Raw genomic sequence first — 20,935 nt, 5'->3', positions numbered from 1 at the left:
TGCATTAGCGCCCCCTTTTGAAATGGAGTGTAAATTTAGATAATCCCACCGACGCGCGGTCCAGTTGAGCGTGTAGTTCAACATGGAGCACATGTCCTCGCCGGTTCGCTTCCGCAGCAATACCAAAGGTACGAATTTAATTTAGCTCATACATTTCCATTTCTACTTGTTGAATTTAAACTCGGGGATGAAGGTTTTCCATCCACCTTCCTCTGCACTAGGGCACAATTTGACCTTCCTGCACACTAGCTGGCGCACCCGCTTGCATGTTTATAGTTACAGTATATCTTTATTTATTTATTTATTTATTTATTTATTTATTTATTTATTTATTTATTTATTTATTTATTTATTTATTTATTTGTTAGTTTGTTAGTTTATTTATTTTTTGATGAATATATCCTTATTTCTTTACACTACAGGTACTTGTATGTTGTTTGTTTACATGCTCTTTTATACTAACAAGCTTATGCCTGCCTATTCATTTCATGGCACGTTAACAGCTGCAACTTTGTCAGAGAAGGAGGTAAGCAACATTAGCTGTTGTCTACAAAAGGTAGTGTTTGTAATGTGTGTTTGAAGAGTGTGCATTGTGTGTTCAATTTATCTCCACCCCCACCCAGCATTAAAAGCGGGATTAAGTGACTGCAAAGCTTTGTGGGTAATGCGAGATGATGGCAAAAAGGAGGCCAGACGTGGCCTGCTGGAGTCTGCGGCTCAGTGAGCCCGCCTGACCTCGGGTTCTGTCAGCTGACGATTGACTCCAAGCTTTTTAGAGCCAAGGCACAGGGTTGATTTGAGAAAAAAACATCTCACAGCACATGCTATGATGAGCTCATGCTAACAGGCAAGGGCCAAGAGTTGAGATTGGAACCGTGAACCTCCCACCTGCGAGGCAATTGTACTAAACACCATGACACCATGCTGTTGCATAACTCCGCCTCTTCTTGTGTCAGCTGTCCAGTCTGCGAGTGAAAGACGAGGACCACTTCCCCTTTGCCAGCAGGGCCCCGCCCCCCGTCTCGCAAACTCTTTCCTCAGCCCGGCGCGGGACGGAGGTGGCGGGCGCCAACAGACGGCATCCCGCTCTTCCAGGGACTCCACCCCTGTCACCGAGGGTCTCCGATTGGTCCTTCCCGCTCTCCGGGAGGATGACTGTGTCACGGCGTTCGCTGGACTCGCCGCTTAGCCCCGCCTCCCGCCCGCACAGCCCGTGGGGATCTTTCGACCCCTATGACTCGGCAGAGGTGAGAACCCAGCAACACTCGCATCTCGAGGCGCCACTTGCTAAATTCTCTCGCGTTTTTTCAGGATCAAGATAAAGAGTACGTCGGCTTTGCCGCGTTGCCCAATCAGGTTCACCGAAAAACAGTGAAGAAAGGCTTCACCTTCACGCTGATGGTGGCCGGTGAGTCTTCACATATGACTGACGTCTTTCGTGGCAGAAATGCTAATAACGATGCTAACTGAGCAGGAGAGAGCGGCCTGGGAAAGTCCACGCTGATCAACAGCCTCTTCCTCACCGACCTTTACAAAGATCGAAAGATTCCCAACGCCGAAGGTCAGCAGTTCGAAACCATCCGACGAATTTCGGGCCCAGAGTCCATTTTAATCATCATCAATTATTTTTAGACGCACGAAAGTTGTCGATGACGCTAATCGACTAGCTGTCCGTGATTAGCTTGTTGTGTGTGTGTGTCCTCGCAGAGCGTATCAGTCAGACAGTGAGCATAGTGAAGCACACGGTTAGCATCGAGGAGAAAGGCGTCAAGCTGAGGCTGAGCATCATCGACACGCCGGGCTTCGGTGACGCCGTCAACAACATGCAAAGGTCTGACACCCATGAGCTCCTTCACGTGACTTTGACACTCGGGGTTTCTGTTTTGACGCCTTGTCTCCCACACACTAGCTGGAAGCATTTGGAAGACTACGTGGAGCAGCAGTTCGATCAATTCTTCCGAGACGAGAGCGGCCTCAACCGCCGCAACATCCAAGATAACCGCGTGCACTGCTGCCTCTACTTCATCCCTCCTTACGGACACGGGTAGGCTAAACTCGTTTCCGGTCGTGTTGGGAGTCGAGATGCTGGTGCGTTCAAGTGCCGTCTGATTTGTGCGTGCAGCCTGCGACCTCTGGACGTTGAGTGCATGCGGGCACTGCACGACAAAGTCAACATCGTTCCCGTTTTGGCCAAAGCTGACAGCCTGACGCGGGCTGAGGTGTACAAGAAGAAAATCAAGGTAGGGTCCTCATGCTAGTGCTAATGCTAACACGCACGTCATGTTGGATAGATGCAATCATCCCAAAAGTGACTCTTGCTTCCTTTTTAGATCCGTGAGGAGCTGCGTCGCTTCGGGATCAACATCTACCAGTTCGCCGACTGCGACTCGGACGAGGACGAAGAATTCAAGAGGCGGGACCGGCTGCTTAAGGTCAGCGAGCGAGCCGGATGACCTTTGTGTGCGACGGCCCATGTGTTGTTTTGTGCACGCGCAGGACAGCGTCCCCTTCGCTGTCATCGGGAGCAACGTCCTGGTGGAGAGTCAAGGCCGCAGGTTCAAAGGTCGCACGTACCCCTGGGGAGTGGTGGAAGGTATCACCGGGCGTCGCCTCGATATTTTCCACACAGCTTGGAGAAACGAAACTTCCCGTGTTTGTCGCAGTGGAGAGTCCGGCCCACTCGGATTTCCTACTCCTGCGGGATATGCTGGTGAGGACTCACATGCAGGACCTGAAGGACGTGACCCGCGAGTGCCACTACGAGAACTACCGGGCCCATTGCATCCAGAACATGACGCGCATGGTCGTCCAAAACCGCAAGCGCAGGTTGTGGGAGGGAATGAAGGCCACACCATCCACATCATCTCCTTAATCTTTATCGTCTTGTTTCTGGGTAGCTTGCGTGAGAAGTACCAAGAAGAAAGCCACCTGGACGTCCCGCTGCCGCTCGCTGACTTCGACACAGAAAAGGAAAGACTCATCTTTGAGAAAGACCAGGAGGTACGCTGCTCACCTCGCCCTGCTCCAGCTCGAAAGCGAGATGACCTTCCTGTTGACCTTTTGTTGTTACGCTGCAGCTGAGGAGGATGCAGGCGCTTCTGGAGAGAATTCAGGAGCAGATGCAAAGCAGCCGCATATGAAAGCACTCGGCGGACCTGTGAGAAACATCCATGTTTCATTTGGCATCTTTTTCATTGTTTCTACTGCCATCTAGTGGCTGTTAAATAAAAAGTGTTAGAAAGAGCAGGCGACAAAGGAGTGTTGTAAATGTAATAATATTTATTTATTAAGAATCTTTCGGATTAATGTTGACGGCCCACAGTGCTCAGGCCTTTTTATATAACTTAACACTTTCGCCATAGGGAAAACAGCCGTGCTCGTATTAATATATAATATCAATATATATATAGCGTGAGGTCCAACGTCTTGTTCACCCGCCCGCTTTCCACATGGTCCCGCAAACATGCACCACAACACAAAGCAGCGTTAATAATCAGAATCGGAATAAAGATAAAAACAAGTCCGCCGCTCCAACGTGCATCACATTTAAGTCCGTCCACATGATGACACGACGCAAATGGAATCACAAACAGAAAAAAATTACATCTTTAGCAAGAAAAGACAAAACGCTGTTTTCGTTCCAAAAAAATGTCCACGTTCAGTCCCAAAGAGCAAAAAATCTAAACTTTGACTGCTTTTCATTTGCTTGGTGTGTGTGTTTTGTCACAGTGATGAAGAGGTTAAGTGTAGGCACACGCAAGCGCAAGCATGCTGGCACAGCCGCTATCACTCCAACGCAGAAAATGGGTTGCAGAAAAAAAAAAAAAATCTTTCACGCAGTATCACACAATTTAAAAAGCTAAAATCAACCTCATGATTTCAGGGTTGGAGGTTTGCAACTAAACTTTTTTGTTTATGCAGTCGTTTGTGCGCTGTGCACCAGGGGGCGCTGTGACAATCTTCCCTTGCAAAGCACTGCATCAAGCTCCTCAAGTCACTTTCACATAGTCCCTAGGACTAAAGATGGTGCCAAAGCGATGCATGATGCTTTGGCCTGAGCACAATAATGCAGGCTATCACCACCCCCACCAAAAAAGTAAAAAACAAAATCATTAAAATGTTCAATTGCAGTTATGCAGGGGAACATGTCCATCATAAATGGGGGGGCAGGGGGTCTTTCTAGTCCCGAGAGAGTCTGATGCGTGTGACATCATCGTCACTTTCCGAACAAGCGCAGCGGCGTTCAAGCCAGTTTGATGGTGCTGACAGGGAAGGTGGGCACCGTTACCATGGTGACGGCTGCCTGGCCCACCAGCTGAGGGTGGGGCGCCAGTACGGCGGTGGGTTTTGCCAGCGCCGCCGTTTGCTGGCTCGCCATGCCGCCGTTGGCGCCGGCCTGAGGAGGGGGCTGCACGCGGGGCAACGTGTGATGGGCAAAGGTGTGCGTGATGTGGCCCACCATGGCGGGCTGAGACACCGACACCCCCTGCGGGTACAGGGTGGGAAGGCGGGAAGGGAGGGGCGCCCCCAGGCGTGCCACTGGGTGCACCGTGATGTGGCTGATGGGGGTGGGGCCCGGCAAAGGGGCGATGTGTGGGAGGTGCTTGTGATTGGCAGGCAGGGCGTGGCTGACGGCCTGGATGACGGAGGGGTGCGACACGGACGAGACGGGGACATGGGGGATGGCGGCATGGGCGATGACAGTGGGCGGCGGTGGCGGGCCCTGAGGGGGAGGGGCGGCTGAAGACGAGGGAGGCATGGCCAGCAGGGCTGTGTGCTGGATGGATAGGTGGGGAGCCAGCATTGGCGCCTGTAGAATGGGCGCCGGAACGCCGGCCGGAGCCTCCTCGCCATCCTGCTCCAAGTTGTCTTCGCCTTCTGTCGACAACGGACACCAAAAATAAATGCCCCTAATTGCACGGTGGCGGGTAAGCTGAGTCAGCTGAGCGAGGTATGACGCAACGTACCTGACGCAGTGGAAGTGGACGCCTGGTCGTCTTCGGGCTGGATGCTTTGCCGGATGAGGCGTTCGATCTCCAGCGCATCCATCCGCTGACTCAGCTCTTTCTTCAGCTCAGATAAACGCTGCTGGGTGGCTATCTTCTCCCGAGCCAGCCGCTCCATTTCGTGCTCGTATTCCTTCTCCTTGCGCTTCAGTGTCTGCAAAAACAAAATCAAGCGCTGCTTTCAGCCCACCATGATAGACGTGTGATAGCGACGTTAGCTTTCCTGAAGTTAAATGCTAATGACGTACGGCTTTTTGCATAAATATATATTTTTAAACATATGACTTTTGTTCAAAAATACAAAATATGAGAGTTTACAATCTATTATTTATTTCATAAAAAATATTTTGGAGGTGAAAAAGACAATGAAATGAAAAGGAAGTTAGCCCTGGATGGTAAGTGAGCTCTTTGGTGATGTCATCCTGTATCACCGTGGCAACAGCTGCCTTTGCGTTGCGTTGTGACTGGACCCCGCTTCCTTTCACTTCACTTTTTTCCAGGCGCGTGTCGCAACTGTTGCCATGGTGAGAAGGCGACCACATTCGCGCCAATCAGAGCGTGAGAAAGGCGATGGCGGCGTGTTCGGGTGGTACCTGGATATAACGCAAGGCACTGCGCAGGACGCTGAGGTTGGACGTCTTCTTGTCATCCACGTTCGGGACATTCTTCTTCAGCGTCTCAAAACATTCTTTCAGGTGAGCGCGCCTGACAAAAAACATCAAGTTCACGCTTGCGTTCAAGCAACACTTTGCCCGCCATCCACAATTACCCAGTGGTTGATTGTCCTCCTTTTTCGGAACTCACCTGTTCTGCTCCAGCTTGTTGTGGACCTCCCTAGTTCCCGCCCTGAAAACACACAACAAACACACTCTAGTGCATGCAGAGATGCATGTGGCGCTTTTTGGATTTTTTTTTTTTAAATACCCAAATTTCTTTTGTCAAAACTTTTTGACAATATACAATTTGTGACTTATTTTGGGGTACTGACCCTCCAGGCCTCCTCTTGGCATTGGCCCCTCCTTTCATGTCATCCAGCGTGAGTCCATTGGTCTTGAGGTGTGACAAGGGCTGAGCCTGGTGGGACACCAGGGCGGGTCCCACGGCCGACCCGTCGCCACACACGGGGGGCGGGTACCGAATATGAACCTGAGGCTGCTGCGATGGGCTGCATTTGATTAGCCGGTTAACGCCGTCCATTTTGACATGGGGGGAACACAACAGCTGATGGGGTGGCGCCCGCGGGGGGGACTGAGAAGAGTTGTTGGCCAGCAGCGGGCCGTGGGGCATGGTCGCGGCCAGAGGGAGGGGCGCAGGCGTTGCAGCAACCACTGGCATCACAGGGATGACGGCGACGGGCGCTTGTGGCGGCCGAGGGGGCGGGGCAGCAGGGCACGGCGGCTGCTCGCCCCGACTGACAAGGTCGGCTCCGACCTGCTGCGGTGGGAGTGGCTCCAGGCATCTTGACTCCGCCTCCTGGTTGATGAGCACCGTCACCTTCCACTGTTCCTCATCTAAAAAGGGGGGACAGGAAATGAGTTGTGATGTCATCAACAGGCTGCAGAGTGAACACCAGAAAATGTGTGTGTGGGAATCCGTGTGTAAAACCCAGAGTTACCATGGAAACAGCAGCCATAATGGGAGCATCCCCATTGCAGGGATTCCTCCAATGCGTTCCAGGGCCTGTCGCCCACATCTGACGCAATGTCGAGCCAATCACATGACTTCCTCATTCCTCACACGCACGCCCACACACGTGACAATATGGCATGCGGATGTGAACCAACGTGGAGATAATCAACGTCAGCGGGAATTTTTTCAATTATAAAACCCATTTGACACATTTTGCTGCACTTTTGATCATCTAAACGCTTAACCTGGTTAGCGTAAATGGCGCGCGTGCACGTCACAATCCACACGCCAGAATGCAGCGTGCACGCGCATTACGTAATAGAGTGGAGTGGAAAAGCTCGGTCGGCTGGGGAGGGGGAGCCTGCCCCTCACCCTCCCATCAATGAGTGTGTCTATATAGGCGAGGGCAGGGCACGTGGTAGTGGTGGGGGGGTGCCTCACTCGATCTGACACGTCATCAGAGGAGGAGTCACCCTCCGGACACACATGCACACACACATTCCTTCCTTCGCTTCCTCCACGCTAGTGCCCGTGCTCGTCAACAACAAGCGCCGTGCACGGACGGGCGAGGATGGGGGGGCGTGAACGCAAGGGAGACCCACTCTCCCCCCCCCCCCCCCCGCTCACGTATCATAAACTGGCTATTATGTAAAAAAGCGTGTGTGTGCTCGCTGCCCGCGCACGCCGCTCAAAGTAGGACAAGTGGATTGCGCGAGTGACACACTTCGAGCACGCATGGCCCCGCTGACGTCACACTTGTGTCTGCGTGTGTGTGTGTGTGGGGGGGGGGGGCGTAGAAAAGCAGAGGGAAAAACGGAAAGCTCGTGACAGGAAGTCCTTAGCGACGACGTACACGCGCATGTATTTCCGCGCAGGAAAAAAATGCCATGAAAAGACACCCTTGGAACCGGAAGTGGGTGCATCGCGAATCCAAGCCGAAATCGGAGGTTCAGGCGGGGGAGCGGGGGCACGTCGCTCGGTTCTTACTGTGTGTGAGACGCCGCGGTTCAGCCTGACGCTCGACCAGCTCGGTCCGATCCCGCTCGGCTTGCGACTCCAGGTAGCGGGCGGCCTCCAGCAGCGTGTCGATACTCATGGCCGAACCGAGACAAGGTGACGACGACGGCCGAAGAGAAGAGAGGAGAGCGGTGCGGCGGCACGGGGAGGAGGGGGTGGGGGTGGCCCCTCGGGAGCGCGGGGGGGGGCGGCGCTGGTGGTCGGTGGGCTTGGCCTGCACAGCTCCGCGTCCCCTCGGGCTGCTCGTGAATCCGGCTGGCTCGCTCCTCGGCGGGGCGGAGCGGGCCGGGCTCGTCCAAAGTGTTCGGGCGACAAGATGGCGATGGGGCTCGTCTAACTCACAACAAGCTTTGAGGCGTCCCATGCCACGCCCTCCCGCAGTCTGCCCCCGCCCTTTTACTACGGCATCTGCCAAAACACGGAACACGTCACGTGCTTCTTGCTTGCAAAATATATTTCCTCAAATCCCCATCGGTGACACCATCCAGCCCTTTTATTGTCCTTCATGTTCATTTAATCATTGAAACGCGGCGTGGCCAAGACGACGTCACAGCCTCCGCGTCAGAGTCGTCGCGACGCCCTCCCATCCGCATGATGGCACTTCCGAGTTTTGGTGAAGACCATGCGGCCGCAGCGCGTGATGGCCACCCATTGGCTGCATTCGGCGGCAGCCGGCCAATCTGCGCCGAGAACAACAAGCGTGCTGCTGGGCCACATGGGCGCCCGCCCCGCCCGGAGCCGGCGCGCGCGCGCGTTATTTGCATGGCTAGCGCGTGACTTACAAGCCCCGCCCCTCTGCAAGAGAAGCTGTCAGTCAAAGTGCGGGGGGGGGACTCGTTGCTATGACGTCACGGAAACGTGTGGATTTTGACGGCAACCTGCAACTCCTTCCAAAATCATAGAAATGATCAGCAATGTTTCTGTCTTATTAGTAAAAGCTCACATCCACAAATATCGCCATTAATTTTTTTTAAGTAGTAATTTTAATGTATTGATCATAAAATAGATATCTGAACCCAAGGTGGCATGGAAAGCATGCAAGCTGTAAGGAGGAAGGGGAAGAGGGGCGAGTTTGCAGAGGAAGCAGCAGCAGCATAGTGGTGACCCAGATCGAAGTGCTGCATCATTCCATCTCCCTGGGGAGACCCAGAGGGGTGGGATCTGGGGGGTGGTTACCAGTAGACACCTCCATCCTGTCTCTTCGTTGCCTGCCTTCCACGTGGTCCTCACACGAACCTCCTCCTCGCGGTGCCTTTGCGCAGCGGTCACCTCGGCAACGGTTGCCAAGATACGGCCCAACCCCGGGAGTTGCCTGAGCAAGCAGCAAGTAGGCCGGGCAGCGTCCATTAGATTATTGATGAGACGCCTTCACACCAAGAGCAGGGGGGGGGGGACTCAAAATCTCATCCAAGTCATCCGACGTAAATGCTCACAATTGAAGTGCGAAAAAAACCAAAAAATACTCGCAGATGTCCAAAGTGTTATTTACATCCTTTTATTTCTTGAGCCTGCAAACATCACACCCACAAATACGTATACACAACTCTTAGATGAATGAACGTGTGTGTGTGTGCGCACGCGTGTGAGGCAGCAGCCCTCAGAGGGTCAACAAGGCAGCTAGCGAGCACTGGACGACAGCACACACGCACACAAGCAGCAAAGTGACGAGCAGGCGCTTTCCTCTACCGGTGTGTGTGTGTGTGGGGGGGGGGGTCATGGGCATGTATGTGTGAGTCGGGCATCGAAGTTGTGCGGGTTCACTCAATCATCACATCACAGTCGCACTCACTTGTCACACTCACGCCAGCACACATTGAAACTCGTCATTCAGTTTGTCACACAAACCCATTTTGAGACCCGCACTCCCCCATGGAAGGTGCCACTTGTGGACAAGGAGTCAATCATCTCCCACTTTTCGTCACATCGACGAAAGGGGGTGTGGCTTATGGAAACCAGGAAGTGATTGGCCATGCAAGGGCGAGCACCAGCGGTCACTGTGCTGCCGTGACTGACGTCCGCAATAATTTACATCGAAGGGCAAGCGTCACCTGGGGGGGAGGGGGGAATACCACGGGACGGGGGGCCGGGGAGCCGACTCAACGGCACTGCCACACTTTGACTGTCTGGTCCACACTGCCCGTAACCACGTAGGGGGCGCTCTTGTGGAAATCTGACAACCAAAAGAAGAAACGAAGAAGAGGAATGAGCAGGAGAGTACAACGTACAATGACATAGTACAGTCACTTTTTTTAGGAGAAAAAAAAAATTCAACTGACCTAGAGAGGTGACAAAGTGCTCGTGCGCGTTGAGCGTCTTGGTGCAGCGTTTATTCTTGTAGTCCCAAATGCGCAAAGTCTTGTCGTCGGCACAGCTGAGGATGAAGCCGCCGCCGGGATGCACAACCACGCCACGCACCCAGTTGTCGTGTCCCACCTGCGGCAGCGACAAAGATGGCTGTCAAACAGACTTTGCAACAGGCCCTCCATTGGCAGCACGTGTACTTGCCAGAGTCATGACACAGATCCCGATGGCGACGTCCCACATCTTAATGGTTTTGTCCCTGGATCCCGAGAGGAGGAAAGGCCCGGGCTTGGCGCTCTTCTTGTTCTAGGATGTGACCAGAGCGGGGATAAGAAGGGCGGGCGAGCGTTCACGGGTGGGCGGAGCTTCTTACCTGTGCACCGGTGGCCTCTAAGACGGTGGGGTGCGCGCTGTCAGGAACCCAACAGATGCACTCCACCACGTGTTCATGCTCGCGCAGCTCCACCTTGCACTCTTTGGATGAGACGGCCCACACGCGCACCGTCTGGTCGTTGGAGCAGCTGGCGATGAGCGAGCCGTCTTGGTTGGGCCGCACCATGCGCACCCACTCCCGGTGGCCCGTGAACGTCTTTACGCAGTACCTGCGCCCACACCGCCACACAGAAAAACCGTCACGTCTTGTCAAATGGCGTGCTGCGCCGCGCTCGCTGGTGCGTACCCGGTGGCCACCTCCCACATCTTGATGGTCTTGTCTCGGGACGCTGACAGGATGTGGTCGGCGTTGGGCATGATGGCGACGGACGACACGTTGTGGTCGTGGCCTGAGCACCAAACATCCGAGTGAGCATGGCGACATGGCGAGAACCGGCGTTAGCGTGCGTGCTCACCGTGCATGGTCCTGATGCACTCGAAGCCTTGGAAGTCCCAAAGCTTAATGCTCATGTCGGCCGAACACGAGGCCAGCAGCTTGCCCGTCTGGTCGAAGGAGATGTCCTGAACCGAGTCGGTGTGGCCCTTCAGAGTCCGCTCAAAGTCCCCCGCCTCGTAGTCCCACACCTGACAAGGTAAAGCGAGTAAGGTGACGAGGACACACTTGAAGCAACCTGACAAAGGGGAACGATATGAGATCTATTTTAAACCAAAACTTTCAAGGTTTTATCTGCTTTTGGGTGGGGAAAAATTTGTGCTTTTGGGGAAGAAAACTGGTTTTGTTTAATGATGGGTGAAAAATAAAGCAAATCTGGTCAGTCTTTTGATGGTTTTGGAGTTTCTACCGGACTGACCTTGATGGTGGCGTCCTCGGACGACGTGACCATGACGGAGAAGACGGGGTGGAAGAGGACCCTGGTGACGGGAGCGCGGTGGCCACTGAGGGCGTACCTCTCCGGGGGCCTCGGGATCCACTCTTTGGGGTCCCTCTTTTGAGAGGCCGGCCCGCCGTGGGTTATCTCCTCCTTGGCCTCGTTCAGCTTGGACTCCAACTCCATCACCTGCAGAGCCAGCACAGTTGATGCTGGCCAACCAGCCGGCCGACGGGAGAAATGTGCCTCACCTTCTTCTGTAAGCGGATGACAGAGGTCCACTTCTTCTCCAAGAGCCCAGCGAACTTTTTATCCACATCTTCATTCTGGAAAGCCCGCACAAACATTAGCTCAGGCTGACTTCACCACGCCGTGCTAGCAGCTTCATTTCAAGATGTCAAGTCGAGACTATTCTCCAAGATTGTGAACTTCCGTTCTCGCTTGACTTACTGACCATGTCCAAGTCGGCCTCCTTCTTCAAGGTGGAGTACGCGCCATCGAATCCGTTGGAGCGCAGATAGTCGGCGATGGCTCGATTTCTAAATCCGCGTTACCATGGAGACCACACACAATTAAAGCTAGCAGCTCACATGCTCTGCTGCATGACAAACAGGATACGGACAGGCTACACACTTACAGTTCGTCTCTTTGTCTCTGTGACAGCACCATGACGACGACGACGGCAGCGGCCGTCAACCGCACGGGGAGCTGAAGTGGGTCAGGTGATTTGCACGTGAATCCTCACACACTGAGAAGCAAAGTGGACCGGGCAGGACCGGACAACAGGACGTGGAGTGGAAGGGATTTCTCACTGGCTGGCCACCACCTGAAGGAAGGAGCACATGGCAATTATGACCTCATCTCACAAGGGCAACACACGACGCATGGAGTCAAACTCGACATCAGCTGACAGGATGGACATGGTGTTCCACAAAGGAAAACAGGGCTCATGCTAAGGATGCCAAGAGCAGCATGAGACCACACGAAGACGCAACACCACTAAGCTACTTAACCGCAAACCTGTGAGCAGTTGAAAGTTGCAGCCATAAACATGACCGAGCGTCACTCAACTACAACCTTTGTCGCCGATCACCTTCGATCTCCTCACCCTTCTGATTTCACTCTGACGTGATGTTCAAAGTTCAACTTTGCTGCCAGTCGAGGAATATCAAAATCAAGCTCCAAGCAACAACCTGAAGGCAATGCGATGTAGGAAGGGACAAGAGTCCTTTTTATACTGCCAATTAAAAACTGTGGATGGACTCCATCTATTGCTTCCTATTTTTCTTCTTGGTGGTCCTGTCGTGTCTTTGTTGTCGGTCTTCCTTCCTGATCATCTTGGCGAGGCAGAATTGCAAAGCGGTCAGGATTGAGCCACCACCAACAATAACAACTACGCCCTTTTTGTCTGACGTTAGCTCAACAACGAGCTCCGAAGGCGCCCGGATCAGTCAGATTTCCACAGCGGGAGCTTGGCAGCCTACCTGCAGAACTCACGACTACGACGGCGGCTGCTGTTGCTGCTGCTCTTGAACGTGCGCAAGTTGCAAAAAACATACATGCACGCACAGGTTCTGCAGCCTGAAGAATAAAATCGACCTGGCGCTTGATACTTCTAGCCGTGCACCAAACGGGGCGTCACTCACAACTTGTCAGCTGCACACACGACGTCAGTCTTTTGGGATGAGCGCTCGACGCCCAACACGTCAAATTACGTCATCAAACTCTCAATTGCACAGCCGGCCGGCGGCCGTGCTTAGCCTAGCATGCTAACGTAGCACTTAGCTTATCGTTCCGCGTCACAACTTGTGGGCTAACGTTAGCCGGACGCTAATGTTCGCTGACAGGCCAAGCGTGACAACACGAAAGCACAAAATCGTTGGCGATTAAACGCTAGAGTTTTAACCTCGCCGCTAAAACATTTCAACAGCACAAAAAGTGCGAATTTTCAGCGAGCCCCTAGCCTAGCTTAACTTGCTGCCTTTCCGCCATTTTGAGACAGACGAGAACGAGAGCGCGCGCGCACTGCAGGGAGGCAAAAACGTCCCCCAAACCCCGCAAAATGTCTTCGTGGCTCCTCACTGGTAAAGGACGCACAAGTGTGCTGGTGACTCACCCGGGGACAAATGTCGGCGATCATATTCTCAACAAATGCTCGCGGATCGTGGAAAAAAATGCTCTCCGGCGGCGCGCACATCAGCCGGCAGCCGCGAGAGAGCGCTCTGCCTTGCTGCACGCGCACACGGCGGCGCGCACGCTGGAGTTTATTAGGGGGGGGGGGGGGATACGTGCGCGTAAATCAAAACAAATTTAAAGTACTAGTTTTTAACTGCACCTTTGACCCTTTTTAGTGACAACTGGCATTGCACTTTATAAACGTCTTAAGTCACAAAATCAGGATCAATATCACTGCCACACACACACACTATGTAGGTTGAATTACGCCAAATTAAAAATAGTAACTTGAGATAGAATGAGCCCACGTACAAGAATACAAGGATGTTATCGTTAGTTGCGGTTTTCTTCATCTTTACGTCAAAACAAACAACAGCTGACACTGGGTATCTGCGCGTGCGCGTCAGACGATCGGTAGCCGGTTACTATGGCAACACTGCCTCCCCGCCCGGGGCGCAGCATCCACTCGGCGGCGGTGACGAGTTCACTTCCTCTTGTCGGCTTTTCAAAATTAAACCAACTTTTTAAACACAGGAAAAGGATGTGAGCCGTGTTCACATCTGATTGTTGTATATGTGTGCATATCAGTATGAGTTTAATTTTGTTGTATTTAGTGCTATGGAATCTTTTGTGATGAAAACCTTCAAGAAAGACCCCAAAAGTTTGTCAGGCAATGATTTCATTTTCAAAGTCGGCACCGACGACAGAAAGGCAGGTTGGAACAAAAGAAAGAAAGAAAGAAAGAAAGAAAGAAAGAAAGAAAGAAAGAAAGAAAGAAAGAAAGAAAGAAAGAAAGAAAGGAAGAAAGAAAGAAAGAAAGAAAGAAAGAACATGCTCAGCTTGCTCATGGCGGCGCTCATGTTGGCCAATTGCAAGTCCTCTCGCAAGGGGTCCGGCGGCCGGACGCAAATGACATCATAGGGCTGTCTCACCCTCGGCTGCGCCCATGTCCACGCGTCCCCGCAGGCCGCCGCCCTCATCCACATCCTCCCAGTCGTCCGCCTCTCCCCCTCGCAGCAGGAGGCGGTACCGGAGGGGCACCAGAAACAGGGCGGGGTCCGGCATGGGGTGCGGCTTCTGCGGAGACGTTACTCTCTCCTGGGGGACGCACGCCCGCACCCGCTCCGCCCTCACGCTGGCTCTGGTGAGCAGCGGTGATGGGAGCTGCTCAGCATCCTCTTCTTCATCATGATCTTGGTCTTGGGGGGCTAACGGTTCCCCCTGCTGGCGGGCACCCCGTTGCTGGCGCAGCTTTGCACGGGCGGCGTTGAGCTGTCGAAACAGGGCGGCCGCGGCACCCTTCTGCAGCTGGAGCTCACGGTTGAGCAGGCTGATCTTGTGGCTGCGCCGCTTCAGCTCGTCCAGGAAGTGACGCTCGTCCCGGCGCAGGCAGCGCCCCAACTCTGATGCCCGTGCCCCCCCCAGGCGCAGCTCCCCGCGAGCTGTCGCCGCACTGCCGTGCTGCTCCTCTAGAAGACGCTGTGCTGCCTTGCAGCGTGACGCCAGGTCAGCTTCAATCAGAGGATGATCATATAAAAAAACACACAAAATATTCAATCTTTTGTGTGGCAATCACGTGACAGCCAAACGAAAGAAATACCGACATCCTAGCTCACCTGCTGTGGTCCTGTGTGGGAACCTGGAGTCCAGCTCACAGCTCAGCTCTACACACATACACACACACACACACACACCAACACACACACACAGGTCACCAGCCGAAAAAACAGGGCAAAATGACAAATGGAAACACAACAGCTTCAAACCAGCGGCAAGTACTCATCTGGATCTACCACTGTGTGAGAGCAACAAAGTGAACTAATATGATTTCATGGTGTTTAGCGCTGACCAACCAATCAGAGGACCGAAACATCAGCATCCTCTTTGGGATGTCCTGTGTGTGTGTGTGCACCCACCTTGGCATCTCCTTTTGAGGTTGCTGATCTCCACGTGCAGGCCGGCCAGCAGCGTCAAATGCTCTTGTTCGAGGAAGACGATGGCTCTGTGCACGCTGGCTACGTGATTCTCCAGCTCACTGCTGGCCTCCATGGCGGGACACAACTTGACCTGCAGATGTGCACGCGCACAGAAAACACAACAGGCAGACAGAATTTGAAACTGCTGCTGATGCTGCTGCTTCTGCGGCTGCAGCGCGCGCGCCCTCGCGTCAGCCCTGCAAACGTCGCTCGTGCGCGTGCGTACGTGCGTGTGTTGTGTGGTCCTACCGTTACGTGGATTCCGTTTCGCTCCTCAGCCGTCCGCCACACAAAAGATCCACGCCGGACGGGTTGAGGGACGCCGCGTGCTCGCGCTTCGAGCCGTCGCTGCAGACGACCACGCGCCAGCGGCCTGCGGACGTCGCGGAAGAGGGGGGGCAGGGGGGGACGACCTCTTCCTCGTCTTCACTTCCACGTAGACGCGCCTCCGCGACAACGCCGCGTGCACGACAAAGCTATACGTGTGTTCGTGGGTGCGACTAGTGCCACCTAACGGCAGGAAGAGAGGATGTTGGCAATAGAAGGAAGGGATGAAGTATTTTTTTTGGGGGGGGGGGTCGTTTTGAAGCCTCCTATGGATGTTGATGATGGCAAGTGTGTGACGTCACAAATGCCGTCACTACAAATTATTAATGCCAAAGTACAAGTTGGTAATTTAGGTCATTTAATGTTCATCACACCAAGTTCGTGTGTTGGTGTGTGGGTGTTAAAAATAGATGGCGCGTGGGGCCCATGAAAAGTTCCACAGGTGGTCTGCTGCTGCTTTTTTTTGTGGGTCACTTAAAGTCGATCGTTGATATCGAACACATGCAAGAAATGGTTGCTGAGATTTGAAGGGTTCAGGCGCGTAACAGGTGAATGAAGGTGCAAGGACATTGAGAGTGTTTATGCGCGTTTGGCAGCTGTTTGAAAAGGAGAGGACAGAATTGGTGTGCTAATTTTAACTTGAACAACTTGACTCCTAGTCGAGATGCTTAAAGGAAACACCAGGCACTTTCCGTTCCACTGTGCGGTTTGTAGTAGGCAGCCGGTACCGGTCGGGGATTGCGAGGTCTACCAGAACCAATGGTAAGTGTACGGAGACACCACGGTGGGGTCGCCGCCATATTGGATGAGGCAAAGAAGCATGATGGTTAAAAATGAAATTTCGGGTGCCAAGCGTGACCCATCTCGTCGGTTTAAGAATTGGTGATTCTGCCTTGCATATTCACAGTTCGCCCATTTATTATATATATGCTTATGAATATATTTAGACATGATTGATATAACTTTCGTGTATGTCAGCACAAACACTGCGAGTCCTGCTACAACCGGCGCTGCAGGGCGCGGGTGGAGGCGGGCGTGTGCTGCGCCCTAGTGGTATGCCACCTGCACTGCGGGGCACTCTTCCATTCGTGCAAGGAGGAGGGGCACCTGTTACTGTGCCCCTGTGTTAACGTGCCGTGCCTCAACGCCGCCTATGGCTGCCCTGTCCGGCTGCCCCGTGCCCAGCTGGCCACTCACCTGCAGGCGTGCCCTGCCAGCGTGGTGGTCTGTTGCGTGGAGTGGAACCGTTGGCCCGCCATCGACGCACACTGGTACCCGAGTCCTGACCTTCATCGCAACCTGATGGGGAAATGCCAGGAGGGGGCGTGTCAGGACCAGGACCAGGACCTGGACTTGGCCCTGGCGCTTAAAGACCAGAAGCGCTTGTTCTGCTCACTGAAGATGAAGAAACTTTTCCCAGAGCTGACCCGGTGTACAGAAGAAGAGGACCAGGAGGAGGAGAGGAAGATGAAGGAGGAGAAGAGGAAGAAGCTGGAGAAGAAGGCCACCTTGGAGAAGGAGGCTGCATCAAAGATCTGGGAGTCTTTCAGTCCTTTTCAAGTCAGCGTTATTCCTGAGGATGAACATGAAGATAAAGAAGAGACAGAAGAGGAAGTGGAGGAGGAACTGAGTGAGCAGGAGTGGGAGGCCCTGGCCAGGGAGCCTCAGGGGGTGAGTGAAGCTCGACTGCGGGAATTTAATGCCTGGGAGAGCATGTTTAGCATGGCCATGGGCGGCTGCAGGGAGGCGGGCAGGGGCCAGCAAGAGGTCCCGGGCGTTGCAGAGAAGTCTGGTGGTGCCACTGAGGGAGCCCACGCCTGCAGGGTCGCCCCCTTGTCACATCCGCCCCCCGAGAAAAAGGACCTCCTGTACAATCACATAGAGCCCATGAAGATTGTGGCTGTAAGAACCTTCAAGGTTCCCAGCAGTTTCTCGGCCAAGCAGGGTCGCATCCGCAACCCGGGATTCTATAGGAGGGACCACAAGGCTGTGGACACCTCAGATCTGCAGGGGGCGTCAGAGAACATGCCTGTTTGGGAGGAGGTTCAGGTCAGACGCTTGACTTAATGCCGCCAATGAAGCTGATCATGAAGATAATGACGTCTCGGTCCTCAGGCGTCGCTGCTGTGCTCTTTGGAGAAGGAGCAGCGAGGTCACCTGATTGCTGAGACGCTTTGCACCGACGGCCTACTCCAGGACGAGGGCACGCAGACTTTCCAGTTCCTGTCGGCGCCCTTCGCCAGCGTCGCCTCCCTGGCGGACCTGACAGCCAGCCGGCAGGGCGAGCTCCACCTGCAACTGCAGCTGGAGAACGTCAGCAGCCGCCATCACAAAGCCAGCTCTGCCTTCACCGCCGTTTGCGGGCACGCCGTCCGCAGGCGTGAATACGCTGCGCATTACAAGTTTGTCTCATCAACTCATACATGGATTGATTTCTTGATGACCATCACCTGACTGATCAGTTGATGCAGGAACATGCACAGCGACATCCAGATGAACGTCAACGGATGGTTCCAGCACCGGTGTCCACTAGCGTACTTGGGCTGCACCTTTAGCCAAACCAGGTTCACGCCATCCACACACCAGGCTAGCGTCGTCTTCACGTGAGAGCAACACAGATGAGTTCTTACAATATCTGCTTGACAAGTCCTGGGATGAGTGCTGGATCCACTGACCCTTGTTTTTTCCTTCAGGGAGGACCTGGGCTGCTTCCAGCTCCGTCCTGTCAGCCTCAGCGCTGAAAGTCACGTGACTTCCTGTGATGCTCTGAGCTCCCTACCCTTTGAGCTCCTGTGTCACGTGGCGACCTTCCTGGACAGCCTGTCACTGTCCCAACTGGCTTTGGTGTCTCGTCTCATGAGGGAAGTTTGCTCCACACTGCTGCCCACACGAGGGATGGTCTCGCTACGCTGGGAGAGGACGGCCCGCCCTGAAGGGAGGGTTCGATGGAGTGCGAAGCGCAAGGTCTTCAAAAATAAAATTGGATCAATCAAAGATGCATCCAGAAGTTGCTTCATTCTTGTTGGAATTGTCAGGATGACTCCGCCTCAAAGAAATTCACAAATTGTTTCTGCCTGCAGGTGTGGCGCTTCAGCAGCACCTTCTCAGCTGTGGACAGGTGGAAATTCCGAGACATTCCGTCCATGTCGGAGCACCTGAGTTGGTGTCCTTACTACGAGCGCGAGAGGAGAAGCGAGCGCTTTCTGCTGCCGCTGCTGCCGGACGACAAGTGCAGACATCAGAGGAATGTACTCAAACCAAAAGCAATAATTTAAAGGGTTAGCATTAGCCCACATTAGCATTAAGTGAGGGTTAGCGGTTGTTTGAAAACAACAAGGTGTTCATTTGCTTTCTTTAGTTTTGTTTTCAAGTAAACTTGAGTGACCTGACGCAGCTCCAAGTCTCATTTTTTGACAGATTTGACGGGTCAAAGTAAGCAAACAAAATCACTCCGGACCATGTCTCCAAACACTCCAAAGTGGCACATTAGAACTATTTTAATTTTGTTTCTAGAATAGGAACAAAGACAGCCAAAGTCTTGTTAAGAAATGCTCCTGGTTGGGATTGGTTTCCAAACCAACCGAGAACATTTTGTTGTTGTTGACTTGGGTGTGTGGTGTCGACATTTCCTTGAGCTTGTTTGACCTTCAGAGCGAGTCGAGGCTCAAAAGACGCCGAGGGGTTCGGGTGAGGGGGTCGGCCAGCTCAGCGTCTCGCTGGGCGACATAGCGACGCCTCCTGCTGGCCCGATACACCTCCAGCCTCTCTTCCTCCGCCTGGGGGTCCTGTAGGACCCCTTCCCACCTCAGACACTCCCTCCCCTGCATTTCCAGCAGCGTAGGTGTCGGTGTTGCAGGCGGAGTCAGCTCTTGAGCCTCAGCCGGGGTCGGCGCTCGAGCCCCGGCCGGCGTTGGCGCTCGAGCCCCGGCCGGCGTTGGCGCTCGAGCCCCGGCCGGGGTCGGCGCTCGAGCCCCGGCCGGGGTCGGGGCTCGAGCCCCGGCCGGCGTCGGCGCTCGAGCCCCGGCTGGGGTCGGGGCTCGAGACCCGGCCGGCGTCGGCGCTCGAGCCCCGGCCGGCGTCGGCGCTCGAGCCCCGGCCGGCGTCGGTGCTCGAGCCTCAGTCGGTGTCGGTTCCCGAGCCTCGATCGGGGTCGGTTCCCGGGCCTCGGCTGGGGTCGGCTCTCGGGCCTCGGCCGGGGTCAGCTCCCGAGCCTCGGCCGAGGTTGGCTCTTTGGTGTTGCTGTCTGAGGCGAGGTCGGGCTCGGGCTCTCTCAGGCGGTCTTTGCTTTTTTTGCACGGCGCTCGTCGTTTAGACGTTGGACCTCGAGGTACCGGGGTCACCTGCACCAACTCGGGGAGCTTGAGTACCGGGTTGGGCTCAACTAGGTTAAATAAGGGATGACAAGCATTAATGAGTTGGGACTCAAATTTGAGATGGATGGGGGAAGAAGGAAAGTATAGCATTTGAAGTTACCTGGTTGCTGCAGAGATGTGTTTGAAGCACAAAGTTTCTTTTTCTTCTTCCTTTTCTTCCTCCTCCTCTTCTTTTTGTCGTCCGTCTTGTGGTTGTCTTCCTCCGACATGCTAAGAGGCTAGCTTGGCGACTCGTTTGCGCTGTTTGGTGTTGATAAAAGCGACTTTATTATGGTTAACTTTGTGTTCTCAAGCTACAAAATGTGCAGGACACAGAAGCTAGCGCCACGTGACGTTGCCATGGCAACAGCATGTAAACTACTTACGATTTAATGCAAAAGGAAGTGCAACTACACACACCAAAATAAAAGCGTCTTCAAAGCCTCATCGTGACGTCATTTTAACGCGAGACCTTGATATGGAGGCACACGATTGGAATCAGTAGTGTGACTTTCCAATTTAAAGTTTAGAATTTACATGGAAGCCATTTACATTATATTCAAATTTTTGGAGCGTGTTGAATGTGACCCGACAGAGATCAGTATCACCACTTGGCGGCGCTGCCAACCTGTTTTTTTTTTTTTTACCGCCAGTGTAATGAAACATGAATCTGAAACATTTCTTTACAGAGTAATAAATATAATGTATTTGATGTATGTAATGTATGAGACACAAACGACTGAAATAAAATTGAAGAAAAAATATGGAGCTTGTTTCCTGGTTGATGCTATTAGGAACATTATAATCAAGTCAATAATTGATGAATGCACGCATTTATAGCCATTAAAAAAATCACTGTAATATGGGCGTGAATTCAGCACGAGCGTGAC

At 53.5% G+C, this 20,935-nt stretch overlaps 6 protein-coding genes across 11 annotated transcripts; 2 read left to right on the top strand and 4 right to left on the bottom strand.

Moving 5' to 3' along the window:
* The first annotated feature begins 38 nt into the window (after positions 1 to 38).
* LOC148386402 (septin-4-like) lies at positions 39 to 3,246 on the top strand. Of its 3 annotated transcripts, XM_088399405.1 has the most exons (13): positions 39 to 128; positions 504 to 526; positions 957 to 1,247; positions 1,312 to 1,408; positions 1,475 to 1,561; positions 1,708 to 1,831; positions 1,910 to 2,044; positions 2,123 to 2,240; positions 2,331 to 2,432; positions 2,497 to 2,593; positions 2,664 to 2,826; positions 2,898 to 3,000; positions 3,078 to 3,246. In XM_088399405.1, the coding sequence occupies exons 1-13, from the start codon at positions 83 to 85 to the stop codon at positions 3,138 to 3,140; spliced, it is 1,449 nt and encodes a 482-aa protein (XP_088255531.1). In that variant the 5' UTR covers positions 39 to 82; the 3' UTR covers positions 3,141 to 3,246. The 3 variants fall into 3 exon arrangements, with proteins under 3 accessions (XP_088255531.1, XP_088255532.1, XP_088255530.1); XM_088399406.1 differs by lacking the exon at positions 504 to 526 and having other exon boundaries at positions 45 to 128; XM_088399404.1 differs by lacking the exon at positions 39 to 128 and having other exon boundaries at positions 141 to 526.
* A 13-nt stretch (positions 3,247 to 3,259) lies between these two features.
* On the bottom strand, positions 3,260 to 8,191 carry LOC148386401 (max-binding protein MNT-like). Its single transcript, XM_088399402.1, has 6 exons — positions 7,623 to 8,191; positions 5,995 to 6,517; positions 5,811 to 5,852; positions 5,600 to 5,711; positions 4,968 to 5,160; positions 3,260 to 4,878 (listed from the first exon to the last, which is right to left on the bottom strand). The coding sequence occupies exons 1-6, from the start codon at positions 8,014 to 8,016 to the stop codon at positions 4,244 to 4,246; spliced, it is 1,899 nt and encodes a 632-aa protein (XP_088255528.1). The 5' UTR covers positions 8,017 to 8,191; the 3' UTR covers positions 3,260 to 4,243.
* A 940-nt stretch (positions 8,192 to 9,131) lies between these two features.
* On the bottom strand, positions 9,132 to 13,476 carry LOC148386400 (lissencephaly-1 homolog B-like). Of its 4 annotated transcripts, none has more exons than XM_088399407.1 (11): positions 13,332 to 13,476; positions 11,853 to 12,041; positions 11,670 to 11,754; positions 11,467 to 11,541; positions 11,198 to 11,404; positions 10,802 to 10,970; positions 10,633 to 10,735; positions 10,327 to 10,555; positions 10,158 to 10,259; positions 9,929 to 10,085; positions 9,132 to 9,822 (listed from the first exon to the last, which is right to left on the bottom strand). In XM_088399407.1, exons 2-11 carry the CDS (start codon positions 11,882 to 11,884, stop codon positions 9,749 to 9,751), a joined length of 1,233 nt encoding a protein of 410 aa, XP_088255533.1. In that variant the 5' UTR covers positions 11,885 to 12,041; positions 13,332 to 13,476; the 3' UTR covers positions 9,132 to 9,748. The 4 variants fall into 4 exon arrangements, with proteins under 4 accessions (XP_088255533.1, XP_088255536.1, XP_088255535.1 ...); XM_088399410.1 differs by lacking the exon at positions 13,332 to 13,476 and adding an exon at positions 12,862 to 13,216; XM_088399409.1 differs by lacking the exon at positions 13,332 to 13,476 and adding an exon at positions 12,700 to 12,855.
* A 576-nt stretch (positions 13,477 to 14,052) lies between these two features.
* LOC148386399 (coiled-coil domain-containing 92B-like) lies at positions 14,053 to 15,837 on the bottom strand. The gene is made up of 4 exons (XM_088399194.1): positions 15,616 to 15,837; positions 15,307 to 15,457; positions 15,007 to 15,054; positions 14,053 to 14,901 (listed from the first exon to the last, which is right to left on the bottom strand). The coding sequence occupies exons 2-4, from the start codon at positions 15,437 to 15,439 to the stop codon at positions 14,306 to 14,308; spliced, it is 777 nt and encodes a 258-aa protein (XP_088255320.1). The 5' UTR covers positions 15,440 to 15,457; positions 15,616 to 15,837; the 3' UTR covers positions 14,053 to 14,305.
* Positions 15,838 to 15,933: 96 nt separating this feature from the next.
* On the top strand, positions 15,934 to 19,166 carry LOC148386398 (F-box only protein 40-like). The gene is made up of 6 exons (XM_088399192.1): positions 15,934 to 16,455; positions 16,672 to 17,742; positions 17,809 to 18,095; positions 18,165 to 18,296; positions 18,387 to 18,657; positions 18,774 to 19,166. The coding sequence occupies exons 1-6, from the start codon at positions 16,453 to 16,455 to the stop codon at positions 18,966 to 18,968; spliced, it is 1,959 nt and encodes a 652-aa protein (XP_088255318.1). The 5' UTR covers positions 15,934 to 16,452; the 3' UTR covers positions 18,969 to 19,166.
* A 6-nt stretch (positions 19,167 to 19,172) lies between these two features.
* LOC148386397 (uncharacterized) lies at positions 19,173 to 20,449 on the bottom strand. Its single transcript, XM_088399193.1, has 2 exons — positions 20,167 to 20,449; positions 19,173 to 20,074 (listed from the first exon to the last, which is right to left on the bottom strand). Exons 1-2 carry the CDS (start codon positions 20,273 to 20,275, stop codon positions 19,341 to 19,343), a joined length of 843 nt encoding a protein of 280 aa, XP_088255319.1. The 5' UTR covers positions 20,276 to 20,449; the 3' UTR covers positions 19,173 to 19,340.
* Between the last annotated feature and the right edge of the window lie 486 nt (positions 20,450 to 20,935).

The sequence above is a fragment of the Syngnathus floridae genome, chromosome 15 (assembly GCF_059516105.1).
Source record: "Syngnathus floridae isolate MCC-2025c chromosome 15, RoL_Sflo_1.0, whole genome shotgun sequence".
Lineage (NCBI taxonomy): Eukaryota > Metazoa > Chordata > Actinopteri > Syngnathiformes > Syngnathidae > Syngnathus > Syngnathus floridae.
This window is presented reverse-complemented; position numbering and strand designations above follow the sequence as displayed.